General features: G+C 33.6%; 1 protein-coding gene across 1 annotated transcript; it reads left to right on the top strand.

Annotated features, from left to right (window-relative positions):
* The first annotated feature begins 9,491 nt into the window (after positions 1-9,491).
* Positions 9,492-10,641, top strand: LOC110704037 (abscisic acid receptor PYL2-like). Its single transcript, XM_021881826.1, has one exon. The coding sequence runs from the start codon at positions 9,622-9,624 to the stop codon at positions 10,216-10,218; it is 597 nt and encodes a 198-aa protein (XP_021737518.1). The 5' UTR covers positions 9,492-9,621; the 3' UTR covers positions 10,219-10,641.
* The last annotated feature ends 3,910 nt before the right edge of the window (positions 10,642-14,551 follow it).

Genomic DNA, 14,551 nt, shown 5'->3' with positions numbered 1-14,551 from the left:
ATTTGTGTGTAATTTGTTAATTGATCGAATCTATTTATAACAGTTCCAAAAGTCTCAATGCTTTTTTTGTCTCGCTTATTTTATGAAAATAGTATAGTGCACTCGGAAAGAACATTAGGCTTATTTTACAGAACATGAGAAAAAAAAAAAGAACATACGAGTGTTTGAAAAAGAACATGCTAGTATTTGAAAAAGAACATGCATAATAGTGTTCAACACAAGAACATGTTTGTGTTTGACAAAGAACATGGCCTCCGAAAAGAACATTAGGCGTATTTTAAAGAACATGGAATAAAAAGAACTTGTTAGTGTTTGAAAAAGAACAAGCCAGTGTTTGAAAAAAAACATGCTAGTATTTGAAAAAGAACATGCATAATAGTGTTTCATTAAAAGAACATGTTTGTGTTTGACAAAGAACATGACCTCCGAAAAGAACATTAGGCATATTTTAAAGAACATGGAATAAACAGAACATGTTATTGTTTGAAAAAGAACAAGCTAGTGTTTGAAAAATTAACCTTGCTTGGTTATCTTCCAGTTGGCTTCAATTCATTACTATTCTTCTTTCTCATCTAATTGTTCTTTTTTGAACAACTTGTACTTTATAGCTTTAATTATTATTTTTTTTTAAAAAAAAAAAACCTCAAATTCACAAAATTAAACACTTTAACTTTTAAAATTATTGAAGAAAAACAATTTGCATGTACAAAATTTATACTTACATTTTACTTGAATCCACCATTTGTTTAAGTTTGAAGGTTGAATTGTTGAAATAAGTTCAATTTTTTTTCTTGGGTTTCACTTTGAAGATGAACAATTTTGCTATTTTGAATTTTTTTTTGAAAAATAGAAAAAGATAGAGAGAAAAGTTATGGAGAGAGAAAATGAGTACTTTGAAAATGATTTTTACCCAAATTCATTGAAATTCTTAAATGAAAACGATGGTGTAAAGGAGAGTAAAAATTGGCAGCAAGAAAGAGAGTGATAGGAAGGGAAAGAGGAGTGAGAAATTGCAGGAGAAGAGAGTGATGGATTTGCAGTTGCAAGAAAATAAAAAACATGTTCATTTTTTACCCATGTTCTTTTAAATATACTAAATGTTCTTTTGGGTGCACCATGCGCATGGTGCACCCAGGTGCACCAACCACAAATTACTTATTTTAAGCTTTTTTTGGGTATCACGTACTAGTCTTCTCTTTGGACCTGAAATGTGAATGCAACTTAGATCTCATACTCGGTGTGAAATAAATTCTTGTTTAAAAAGAAGGGTAGATGAAATTTGATCATGTCACGTTGATTTCGATGTCATGTTAAAGGAAAATCTCAACCAAAAGATTAACCTGATGTTTGATGCAGAGAATTAGTTTTTATACTCTTATCAAAAATCTAATCTATGCTCACCCTATTCCATCTCTTTGAACACAATACACTTACCATCACATAAACCATAACTAGCCGATATGACACCAATCGATTAGACTCAATTCATAATCAACCATCGACCCGATTTGATTGCTCCATGTTGAGATGATGGTCCATGTGGCCCATATTTTCTTTTGCAAAACAGTTCCTTATGTTGTTATCTAGCCTGACAAAAATCTACCAAATGAAAATACAATAGAATAAGACCAAGCATATATTCCTACAAAAGCCCAGAAGCTTTAGATAATCTAGTTTAGCCCAACAATTCCGATCGCAGCTTTCCAAGGCCCAGTAACATTATAATAGAGATTTGGATCTAAGTCATCTAACAATGTTACAGTTGAGAGATAAACAATTTTTTTTTACATTGGACCAAGTTTTACTAGTTTGTATATAAATATACACCCTTCGTTTTTAAATACTTGCACCGTTTTTAAATACTTGCACAATTTCTCCATGCGCGAAGTTTCACAAGAAGTTGGAGAAAGTAATAAAATATGGAGGTAGTGGGATAGGTAGAAGAAATACAAATTTATAAAAAGCAAAAGTAACTGAGAGAATTAGAGGAGAGAATATGAAAATAAAATATAATTTATATTGGGTCCACGAGTTGAGAGAATTGAATTAAATATTATAAAAGTGTTTCAAATAAGAAAATAAAACAAGTATTTAAAAACGAACGAAAATGAAAAGTGAAGCGACTATTTAAAAGCGAAGGGAGTAAAATTATGAAATGTTACGAGTCAACTAGTCAAGCCCTTACGAGATTCAACAAAGATAGATCCTCCCCTACTTGGTGCTCAACAAGAAACCGCAACAACCTCCACAAAGGTATATCCATCCAAAGAGGCAAAGAGAACAAAATGATAAAATTCATTACAGCAAAAGATTATTAAATCAATCATTCAAGTATTCAACCTCATTCATAATGTTTAGTTGAAATCACTCGTTCAGTAATTTGTATAGGTCATTTATATTTTTAAAATTTGATAGGTAGCAGAAAAACTAACAAAAATGATAAATGTTAGAAATTAATTTGATTTCGTAATTAGCTAATACGTAGTACTCCGTATTAATTTTGGACAAAGGAAGTATTTCAAGGCGTTATATGGAAGACAAGACAAACCGCCGCAAGAATTGGAAAGGCATGTTAGGTTAACAACCTACAATATTCGCAATACCTGGATGCGACATGCTGGAAGGATAAGAGGCCGCACCAACTTTTCTTGTTTTTTCATTTTCTTCCCTATTTCCCCACTATTTTGATTAGTGCCAACTTTATTTATTCATTTAATTGACCAATCCATAGATTCGAAAGAATAAAGTACTAATATATTAATGCAAAAATTATTAATAGCGGCTTATGATAAACAATATACTCCATAATGTTATTTCCAACTCTACAAGATTTCTACTAATAAATTAAGATAAGTAAAAAAAATTCGGTTAAAAAAAAGTAAGTTTAGTTTAGGGGAATTAATAAGTTCTGATAAGAGTTATATCCAAGTTTAAATTACAACTAAAATAAGTTTTAATAAGTTCCAATATGTTAAGTTAAGTGTTCAGATAAGTCCAGTTTAATTTAGATAAGTGAAAATTGGGTTAATAAAATGTAGCGGAAATTCGTTTTATTTTTTTCAAGTGTGAACCAAGTAAGAAATCGGATTATTAGTGTAAGAATAATTTGATTATAAATATTTATACACACCCCGGTTTATCGTGTATCCAATTACTCAATGTTAGTTTTTGCTCTTTATTTAATGATTAAATGAAAAGCAATTATCAAAATGAGAACAAATTGTTCTGGGTGTACCGTCCATACACCCTGGTCTATATGACAATCTCTCTAATTTGTTAGAGAAAACCTTTTTTTTTTCTTTGTGTTCCCACCCAATTTATCCTTGGGCTAATCCAGATTCGAGCCTCGATTCTTAGAGGAAACTATTTTTGTTTGGCATGCAAGAAAAAAACTTCAATAATATTTTTGTTTAAGCCAACCTATCCAACTTTCGAACATTGACTTCCTTATTTCCAATAACATTATTGACTCCTTGTGAGTGCAGGTCACCTGCTTTTTTTGAGTATATGGTGTCAAGCTAAGGGTGCAATATGCCTAGCTAGTAGCTAGTGAGATGTATCGTTTTTCACTATATTATTAAAACGCGTTTCTAATAAAGTATGCATAAGGTGCAATATGCCCAGGTCCAAGTAATAATCAACATAGGACATAGGTAAAATATAAAGTCTCTACATCATACAATAACAAATTCAGAACCAGCTAACTAGCATAGGTTTTAAAAGGTGGTTTTAAATGTCACCTTTAAAACAGGTTGTTTTCTTATAATCTTGTAAAACACAAAAATGCTACTCAATACTCATCAACCCGAGTCCAATAATTGTGTATGATCATATAAACTTGAATTACTCCGTATAATACAGACGTACAGTAGTATACATACATAAACAACATGATACAATACATCACATTATATTCATACTAATAAGCAAGGAGGGGGGCGAACGACAAGGGGTGGTGGGGAGGTATGGGAGAAATAAACTAAAATAAAGTTAAGTTTGTTAAGATTTTCACAAGATCTACGTAACTTTGCAGCTAGCATGCAGCTCCTTTTTTCTCCCCTTTCCTTTTCAATATAGGAGCTTTCTCTTCTTGTATTATGCTACAATTTTTTTTTTCTGGTCTTACTTTTTAGTGATGCAATTAACTTGAGTATTTTGATTTTTTGGTTGTCATTTTTGTTCTAGAAGAAACCGTACTTATAAATAATACATACGTAGGGTTTGGTGTACTAATTGTAGTTGATTGAAAATTCATCTTATAATTTTAAGGTCACAAAATCAATTAATCCCAATTATGGGTTTTTTGAACTGGGAATTCTTTCTTTTTCTTGTAATTTTGAGGTGTTTTTGTTATTTTCCCTGTAATAAAAAGGTATCAACATTTATATCGTTTCTTGTTGAAACCATAGAAGTTTTTGTTATTGAATTACATAATAATTAAATGATTCCTTTCAAAAATAATACAAGTAAGTGCATCTTAGATTCTCAGCGCATAGCTGCTAGCTTGTTATGCATTTACAAAGCATATAGGAGGGCAAAAATGTAAATTTGACAAGTTTGTGGAAAAAAGTTGGAAAATTTGCAAATTGCAGCCATTTAAAATTCGTATTTTGCAAATTGCAGCCATTTAAAATATTTTTTTGCACATTGCAGCCCAAAAGTTCGTATAAATTGTAAATTACAGCCCGATTCAATTTTTTCATCGTTTTACAAGTTGAAAAATCTTTGGTTAAGGTCTTATGGTCATTTTAGTCCTTAGGGACCCGAATTGAGCTCGGAATTAGCAAAAAAATAACGTAAGTATCTCATTTTGCATAACAAAAATGTATCGATTTGTGGAAAAATGTAAATATGAGACACTTTTGTTATTTTTTTGCTAATTCCGAGCTCAATTCAGGTCCCCAAGGACTAAAATGACTCCTAAAACCTTAACCGAAGATTTTTTAACATGTAAACCGATGAAAAAATTGAATCGGGCTGCAATTTGCAAAATAAGAACTCTAAATGGCTGCAATTTGCAAATTTTCCAAAAAAGTTGATTCTATAGTGGTACATTACAATGTATTATTATGCATATGTATAATGTGTCATCAAAGTATGAATTGTCTTAATAGTACTTTTTGTGCACTATTATGCATGTAGTGGTACTTTTTACCATCCTATAAACTGAATATTTTTCCTTCAAATATTCACCTATTATACATGCAGTGGTACATTTTTTCATCCTAAATGTTTGCTAATAAATACCAGTTATGCGCTAAGGGTTAACCCATATATAAGTAGCTGTCGTACCATTAGAGAGGAAGATTTACTAGATTATTTTTTTAGATGAAAAAAAGAGGGACCTTTATGGCTTTACGTTAAGATAGTCAACAATTCTCAAAGCTATCCATACGATTGGGCCATAACATATGATCTGATCTCACTAATTGCTTCAATTCAACGGTTAGTGAGCTAAGAGCCTAGAAGCTTGTGTTTTTTCATTTTATATAATCTTAAGACATGACCAAATGTAAAAGCATATGCTACTACAATGTTCGATTCTTATTTTAATTAGCATGCGAATTTATAGCATATATTATACTCCATATATACTCGAGTATTAGAGTCATGGAGGTTAGAAAACCAATTGCATTGATGAACGGTTTTATTAGCTTCCAAAATAATGTAACATGACTTATAATGAAACCAACTACTTTACAAATAATCTTAGGTCATCCTTAATGGCAAACTAACACCTTAGCTTGTATATTAGGGCTTGGCTTATCACATTTGATTTCAAATGCTTTCAAAAAGCTACAGTCTTCCAACAATAGACTATAACTAACACCTTAGCTTGTAGTTTGTATGCAATACTCAATTCACTTTTCTTTCTTTCTTTCTTTTTTTTTATTTTTTTTATTTTTTTTATTTTTTTTTCATTAATTTTTTTTTTTTGTAGTTTTGTTGAGTCACCTAAATACTAGTTGATTATTGTTTTGCCTCTCCAATGGTAAGTTTATAGCTTCACTTTTCATATAAACTAACCATTCGAGAAACTCTAAGCAATTACTTATTAGATGATGTATATATTTTGCTTGTTGTCGTCATAGGGTGAATCCTTGCTCATCCCACAAAAAGTAAATCAAATCGAGGATGTCTCCATCAATATAATATCATCCTCCAACAATTAATTAGGAATTATATACGGAGTATGTAGATTGGATAAAACATGTACTACCCATATTAATTATATTGCTTGAGAGAAATTATTCGATGTTATGATAGATGCTACATACGACCATTTAAAAAGGTATTGTTTTTGTAAAAAGAACAAAACAAAAACAAAAAAAAAAGGTATTGTTATCACATATTCACATACATCATTTCATTGATATTGAATTAATTAACCTAGTTATCACATATTAACTATATCATTTCATCAATATTGAATTAATTAATCTAGAGTTGTTTAAAAAAAACAAAAACAAAATAACAACAACAACAAAAGGCATTATTATTATTATTATTATTATTATTATTATTATTATTATTATTATTATTATTATTAAAAAGATGACAACTTTTATATATCGAGGATGTTAAAGTAAAACAGATCGAGTATGTGTATGACGTCTATACGAATATCATCAAAAACTGTGAACAAAACTAGTTTATTTAAACAATTCAATCCAGGGTACTATTTCTAGTAGGATCTTAAGTTAGTATATTCTTTCATCTTTTGAATCATGTAAAGAGCTAAGCTAGTTACTTTTACTTTGACCTAATTAAAACAGCCAGTAATTAGCATTTTAGCAAAGCATCACGTACTTTTGATTATGATACATGGTTTTAAAAATAAAATTAAGGCCCATAGAACAAGCAAACATTAATAAAAGCCTTTTCTTGTGGCTTAGATTAAGAATGAAGAAGATACTTATATTTAATTATGAATGATAATTCATCATTATCAAGCTGGATTGACACTTTCCTCATTGGTAACGATGTGGTCCACTATAAGCTCACTAATCAAGCCATGTATTCCTAATTTAGCCATATTAGAATATTAATATGGTCTAAACACCTAGGCTCCTACTTTTAGGCATATAATTAACTCCAAAATGAACCCTAATTAGAATTACTTCTATATATATTTAGTGTTCAAGTATTGTATTTGTCTTTTGTTTTTTTTGAAGGAAGTATTGTATTTGTCTTTTGTAATAAAACTCGATTCATGTTGAGATTGTTGACCATTAAGTATATGTATTCTTAATTTCTTATTATGTTAAAAGATCAAATTTAATATTATGAAGAAAAAAAAGTTAAAGGGTAATGACCTATCAGCCTTTAGGTAATGTTTGGGAGTTTATGACAAAAATATGAGTTGATCGATATAGGGCTGTTCAGATTGTGGTCTAGACCGCACCAAACCACAATAATGGTGGTTTGGTGTTGTTTGTGGTTTGAAAATTGTGGTGCGGTTTTCGAAAATGACCATACTATACTTTTGCGATTTGGTATAGTTTTCAAAACTTTTTAGACCGTCAAACCACAAACTATTATACCAAATTTATATATACCATAACTATTAAAAATATATAAAATAGTTTTAAAAATGATGTAATTTTTTACTATTAGATAATTAAAAGTTAAAAAAAAAAGAGTTTAATATTTAGACTATAAATTAATAATCACAAAATAAATAAAAGTCTTTTATTTTAAAAAAAATATATATATGGCTAAACCCCAAAGTGCACCGCGCCAAAATGCAGTTTGGTGTGCTTTGGGTATAAGTGCAATTTGAAAAAAAATACAACCGCAATTTTGTGGTTTGGGATCCAAATCGCACGTGAACACCCCTAAATCAATGTAAGCACACTAGTTTTTCATAATTCATTCTTTTAAAGTTTTATTCCTTTTATATGCAGCTTTGCTTTAATATTTTTCATTTTTGAAATTAAATTTGCACATCACGTTATGAGTGCTGTTTTATATAGTATATATGGATTGCGAAGTTATTAATTACTTTCTCCGTTTTAATTTGCGCGCGACACATAATTTTAGATAATTTAATGTAATTGAGTTTAATAAGTATAATTAGTTGCACTTTGGATTATTACATCACATATTCGATCAACAATTGCCTTAATAAAAATACCATTAACTAATACAACGGTTACACATAAATAATTACTTAACGAATCAACAACATTAATTGTGAGATTTTAAATGACTGAAATTTTCTCTATGCAGGCGGATGCACGATGCTCCGTGCATCCGTTTTCTCTTAAAAAAGGCGGAATGAACATTCCGTTGTTCAGTAAAGAACATACATTTGTTTTGTAAAAAACATATAGCTATTTCATAAAGAACATCACATATAGATGTATTGTAATGAACATATAGTTGTTTTATAAAGAACATATGACTATTTTGTAAAAAAAACATCCAACTTCATGTTCTTTATATACATCTAAAGAACATCCGTAATATTAATTAAAAACATGATAATTAGAGGTGATCAACTTCGGTCCGGCCCGAAAATAAGGCGCGTTAGACAAGCCTAAAAATGCATTTTTAGTTAAAAATCCAAACTCGGCCCGATAAAAACCCGAAAAGCCCACTACATTTTTCGGGTTTTTTGGACACGAGATATTATGTTAAGGCCCACTCTGACCCGAATTTTTTATCACCTCTAATGATAATATAATGTAATGAACATTATTTTTATTCAATCACCATAATCTAAAGACAAAATTCAAAGAACATTCAAAATAAACAATTAACATATGTCACAAATAAAAGTACATTCTGACAATCAAAGAACATGAAGATAAAGAACATTATTTAACTAGACGTTATGTTCTTTACAATTTTATAACATGTTCTTTGCACTTTAACTGAATGTCTTCTACATTTCTATATGATGTTTTTTACAATTCTATAATATGTTCTTTTTACTTAAACTAAATGTTCTTTATATTTCTATGCAATGTTCTTTCCGCTTTTTTTTAGAAGAGATGCACCATGTGAATTGTGCATCCGCCTGCACGAACCATGCATTATTTAATGACCTTTTTTTTACTTTCATTTTATTAAAACCAACCAATAATGATGTACATTATTATACATAATGTACATCATTCTTAGAGTGTAAATCATGATTACATACAACCAATAATGTACGTCATTCTTAGAATGTAAATCATAATTACTGTCAATAATGTACATTATATACATTGACTCATTATGTATAATTACAGTCAATTACCAGCCAACATAAGAATAAGTTAGTCTTTTAATTAACTATAATCACACTCCATATACTAAATTGAATCAACCAATTTACACACCGTACTTCTGATATACAATAAAATACCTCGATATAAACTCTTTGTCTTTGTTATAAGATAACAACTTTAATTTACAAGTAGCAACCAAGATGTAGACTTATATAAGTCAAACATCTTAAGAACCATTCATTCCAAACAACATAAAAACCCTTTTTTAAAAACTCACAACTTCTTCTCCTTCCATTATTTCTCCTTCTCACTTCCATTTTTTTTCAAACTCCAACATTTTTTTCTCCCTTTATTTTCCTCCCTCCTCCAACCCCACGTGTGCTCTCAACCACTATTTCTCATGAGCACCCAAGCACCACCCTCACCACCCCAAGGGCTAACCCAAGAAGAATACACCACCCTTCAACCCCTCATCCAAACCTACCACACCTTCCACCCTACACCCCCCAACACCACCACCTCCCTCATCACTCAACGCATCGACGCCCCCGCCGACATTATCTGGCCTTATGTCCGTCGTTTCGACAACCCCGAACGATACAAACACTTCATCAAAAGCTGCCGTTTAACCTCAGGAGACGGCTCCTCCGTTGGTAGTGTACGTGAAGTTAGCGTAGTATCCGGTCTTCCTGCTTCTACCAGCACCGAACGCCTCGAGCTTCTTGATGATCAACACCGCGTGCTTAGCTTTCGTGTGGTGGGTGGACAACACCGCCTTCGTAACTACAAATCTGTTACCTCCGTGAATGAGTTTTTCGAGGATGATAATAACAAAAAAGTTTATACAATTGTTTTGGAATCGTATATTGTTGATATTCCAGAAGGTAATACTGCTGAAGATACCAAGATGTTTGTTGATACTGTTGTTAAGCTTAATCTTCAAAAACTTGGGGTTATTGCTATGTCTGATTTGCAAGGTAATAATAATGATGAATAATTAATTATTTGGGATTTTTTTTTTATTATTCAAGAAAAAAAAAAATTAAATTTTATTGGAATGAATGGATAGTTTCTCAAAAATTGAGGCTACCCTCTTCATAATTAATTATTATTATTATAATTATTTTTTATTCATGTATTAATTTAGCATGGATTTGGAGATTATCTTGGTCAATGATCGATTAGTTTTTTTTTTTATTCTTTTTTTTTTTTAATTGTTGTTGAAAAGAAAAGTACTTACTAGTTGTTATTAGTTGGAGTTATTTCTTGTACTTTTGCATTGACATATTCTATGATTTTTTAATGGTTAGATTACTTGGATACTACCTTCGTTGTTTGTTATTTCAACAACGGCCTTAGTAATTTTCTTAAATGCAAGCTTTCTTTTAAGTTACACATTTTGTATATGTATGTTTATAGTCTTTATACTATTCATTTTTTATATATATATATAATTTTATTAATGTTTGGATGTTTGGTGATTTTTACATAATAAGAGAAACCGTCATTTTGAATTTTTAGCGGTTGATTTCATATTTTTAACGTTTTTATAATAAAATTACTCCGTAATAATTATGTTATGTGAGTACGTATAATTACATTGTGAAATTCAAAGTATGTATGTAAACGAAAAAAAGAATACATATAGGTAATATTATTAGACAGATTACTCCTCTTATATGTTGATAAGTATATTAGGTGACTCGTACTTCGTAGCTTTGTCCGCCCGATCGGGCGGACATTGCCCGGTCTGACCGGGCGGAAGAAGAAGAGGTGCCTGGCAAATTCGTTGAAGAAGCTGCTCTCGCGCCCGACCGGGCGAGCCTTCGCCCGACCGGGCGAGCCTTCGCCCGATCGGGCAGACCTTGCCCGGTCTGACCGGGCGGTGGGGGTTGGATACGTTGAAGCATTCGTATGGAGTTTTCTTCTCGCGCCCGATCGGGCAGACCTTGCCCGGTCTGACCGGGCGGAGAAGGAAAAATACGGAACGCGGATTTTGCGGTTTTAAGTTATCTTATTTTATTATCTTTTTGCCCAAGTATCTTTTAATTAGGGATTAATATAAAACCTCCCTAATATCAGTATTAGGGTGAAGAGAGACAGAGGGAGAGCCGTTCTTGAGAAATACAAGAATCATCTTTGTAATCTTTGCAGTTTATAGTGAAATCATTCGATCTCGGTGCCCGTGGACGTAGCTATCACATCGATAGTGAACCACGTAAATTCTTGGTGTTGTTCTTATTGTTTGCATTGAATTTCTTTATTGTTTTCTTGTTTGTTTACGACCTTTGCTTCCGCTGTCGCACAACAATTGGTATCAAGAGCTCAGGTTCAATCCTTGGAGAGTTTCTTGAAGATAACAATGGCAGGAGATTCAACAATAAGAATTGAGAAGTTTACCGGGAAAAATAGTTTCGGGCTATGGCAAATTAAGATGAAGGCTCTGTTAAAACAACAGCAGATATGGCGTCCGTTGGCTCCAAAGAGTACTACTTCGGAGTCAGGAGACGGACCGACTGACTCGCAGTTAGAAGTTATGGAAGAGAAGGCACACTCTACCATATTACTTAGTCTTGATGATCAAATCATCACGGAGGTTGCTGATCAGGAAACGGCGGCTGGATTGTGGCTGAAGCTGGAGTCATTGTATATGACTAAGTCGTTGACCAACAAATTATTACTGAAACAGCGGTTGTTTAGCCTCCGGATGCAGTCAGGTACTTCCTTACGGGAACATCTAGAAAAACTTAACTCTATTTTGCTTGATTTACGTAATTTAGATGTTAAAATTGATGATGAGGATGCTGCGTTGATTTTACTTGTATCTCTACCGTCTAGCTTTGAGAATTTTGTAGAGTCTTTTGTTGTTGGTAAGGATTCTATAACCTTAGAAGAAGTGAAGGCAGCACTTCATACTAGGGAACTCAGAATGAAAGCTACGAGTGATAATGGGGATAATGGTAGTGGGTTATTTGTTAAGTCCGGAAAGTCTAAAAAGAATAAGGGGTTTAACAAGGGGAACAATGCTGGGTCGGGTGCTGGAAACGGCAAGGATGGATCTAGTAAAACTACTACTAAAACATGTTATTACTGTAAAGAACCGGGTCACTTTAGGAATAATTGTCCGGTGAGGAAAAACAAGTCCCAGGCTGCTGTAGTTGAAGAGAAACCGAATGAGAGCTATAATTCAGAGGAAGATTTAGCATTAGTCAGTTCTGCTAGGTCTGATGATTTATCTGATAACTGGGTTCTAGATTCGGGGTGTTCGTTCCATATGTGTCCACGTCGAGATTGGTTTGATACATATGAACCTCGCAATGGGGGTATGGTTATAGTCGGTAACAATGCTCCATGTAAGGTCACAGGTATTGGTTCCATGAGGTTGAGGACTGTTGATGGGCGGAGGTTAACTTTGACTAATGTACGGCATGTTCCTGCTTTAGGAAAGAATCTGATTTCATTGGGTACCCTGGATGAATTGGGGTACAATGGTGTGTTTTCAGATGGGGAGTTGTGTATTTTCAGAGGTTCTGAGTTGGTACTTAAGGGTATCAAAAGGAACACCCTCTATGTTTTTGAGGGTGTTACACTGCCTAGTTCTGCGGTTTGCGCATCTGTATCTCACCAGGAGATGACTAAGATTTGGCACATGAGGCTTGGTCATATGGGGGAGAAGGGGATGCAGCTATTGTCCAAGAGGGGTCTTCTATCCGGGGTCAAGGTTGCCAACCTTGAATTTTGTGAGCATTGTGTGTTTGGTAAGAAACACAGGTCAAAGTTCAGCAAGGGTGCTCACATTACTGATGCAGTGCTCGATTACATCCATTCAGATTGCTGGGGTCCATCTAGAGTTGAAGGTATGGGAGGTTACCACTATTTTGTGTCATTTGTTGATGACAAGTCCCGATACACATGGCTTAGGTTGCTTAAGTCAAAGGATGAGGCCTTCAAAGTTTTCAAGCAATGGAAAGCTTTGGTGGAAAATCGACAAGGAAGGAAGATCAAGAAGCTACGAACGGACAATGGGCTAGAGTTTTGCAAAGACGAGTTTAATCAGTTCTGTGCAGATGAGGGTATAGGTCGGCATCATACTGTCAGGAAGACACCACAGCAGAACGGTGTAGCAGAACGGGTTAATCAGACACTGCTAGAGAGAGTTCGATGCATGCTCTCTAATGCAGGGCTTGGGAGGAGGTACTGGAGTGAAGCTGTGTTAACAACTTGTTATGTCATTAATAGGGGTCCTCATTCTGGAATTGATTCCAAGATTCCGTTTGAGATCTGGAGTGGTAAGTTGCCTAATTTTTCGAATTTGAAGATTTTTGGTTGTGTTGCTTATTATCATGTTATTGAGGGTAAGCTGGATCCACGAGCCAAGAAGGGGTGTTTTGTTGGGTACGGGGATGGTGTGAAGGGGTTTAGAATTTTTTCACCTTCGGAGGGTCGGGTCATTCTTAGTAGGGATGTTACTTTCGATGAAAACACCATGTATTCAATTAAAAATGCAGAGATTTCAGATTTGAGAAGGGAAGGAGACAATTTATTACAGACAGATGGGGTACTTGAGGTACATCAGTCTACCATTGCTGATTTACCTCGGGTACAATATATTGATGATGATGCTGATGTTCCAGTGCCGGGTACTCCTGAACCTGAGATTACTCCTACTCATTCTAACTCTGGGGATGAGGTGGAGCAATCTAATCAGGGGTCATCTAGTCAACCTGACACCATTCTTGAGATGCCTAAACGAGTTATCAAGAAGCCTATTAGATTGATTGAAGAGATGGAGGGAAGAAATTGCTGTGTTGATGCGATGACAGGTTATGCATTGAGTGTAGCTGATGATGTAGAGTCATTTGAACCTGCCACATATAAACAAGCAATTAGTTGTAGTGAGTCTGCGCAATGGCTTGCCGCAATGGGTGAAGAGATGCAGTCTCTTTACAAGAACAGAGTGTGGGAACTGGTAAAGGTACCGGAAGGGAGGAAGCTTGTGGGTTGTAAATGGATTTACAAGAAGAAAGAAGGGTTGTCGGAAACTGAGCAAATACGTTTTAAGGCTAGGCTAGTTGCTAAGGGGTTCAGTCAGGTAGAAGGGGTTGATTTTGTTGAGATATTCTCACCTGTGGTTCGACATACTTCTATCCGTGTGTTATTGTCAATTGTAGCACATTTTGATCTTGAGCTGGAGCAGTTGGATGTTAAAACGGCTTTCCTTCATGGCGATTTGGAGGAGGAGATTCTGATGAAGCAGCCCGAAGGATTCGAAGCTCCTGGAAAGGAACACTATGCCTGCAGATTGCTAAAGTCATTGTATGGACTTAAGC

Source organism: Chenopodium quinoa, unplaced genomic scaffold (genome assembly GCF_001683475.1).
Source record: "Chenopodium quinoa cultivar QQ74 unplaced genomic scaffold, ASM168347v1, whole genome shotgun sequence".
Taxonomy (NCBI): Eukaryota; Viridiplantae; Streptophyta; class Magnoliopsida; order Caryophyllales; family Amaranthaceae; genus Chenopodium; species Chenopodium quinoa.
The sequence above is the reverse complement of the archived record's forward strand: the minus strand, read 5'-3'. Positions and strand labels throughout refer to the sequence as shown.

Bases quoted from the DNA above. Each gene is read 5' to 3' on its own strand.
- LOC110704037 (XM_021881826.1), top strand. From the start codon at position 9,622: ATGAGCACCCAAGCACCACCCTCACCACCCCAAGGGCTAACCCAAGAA.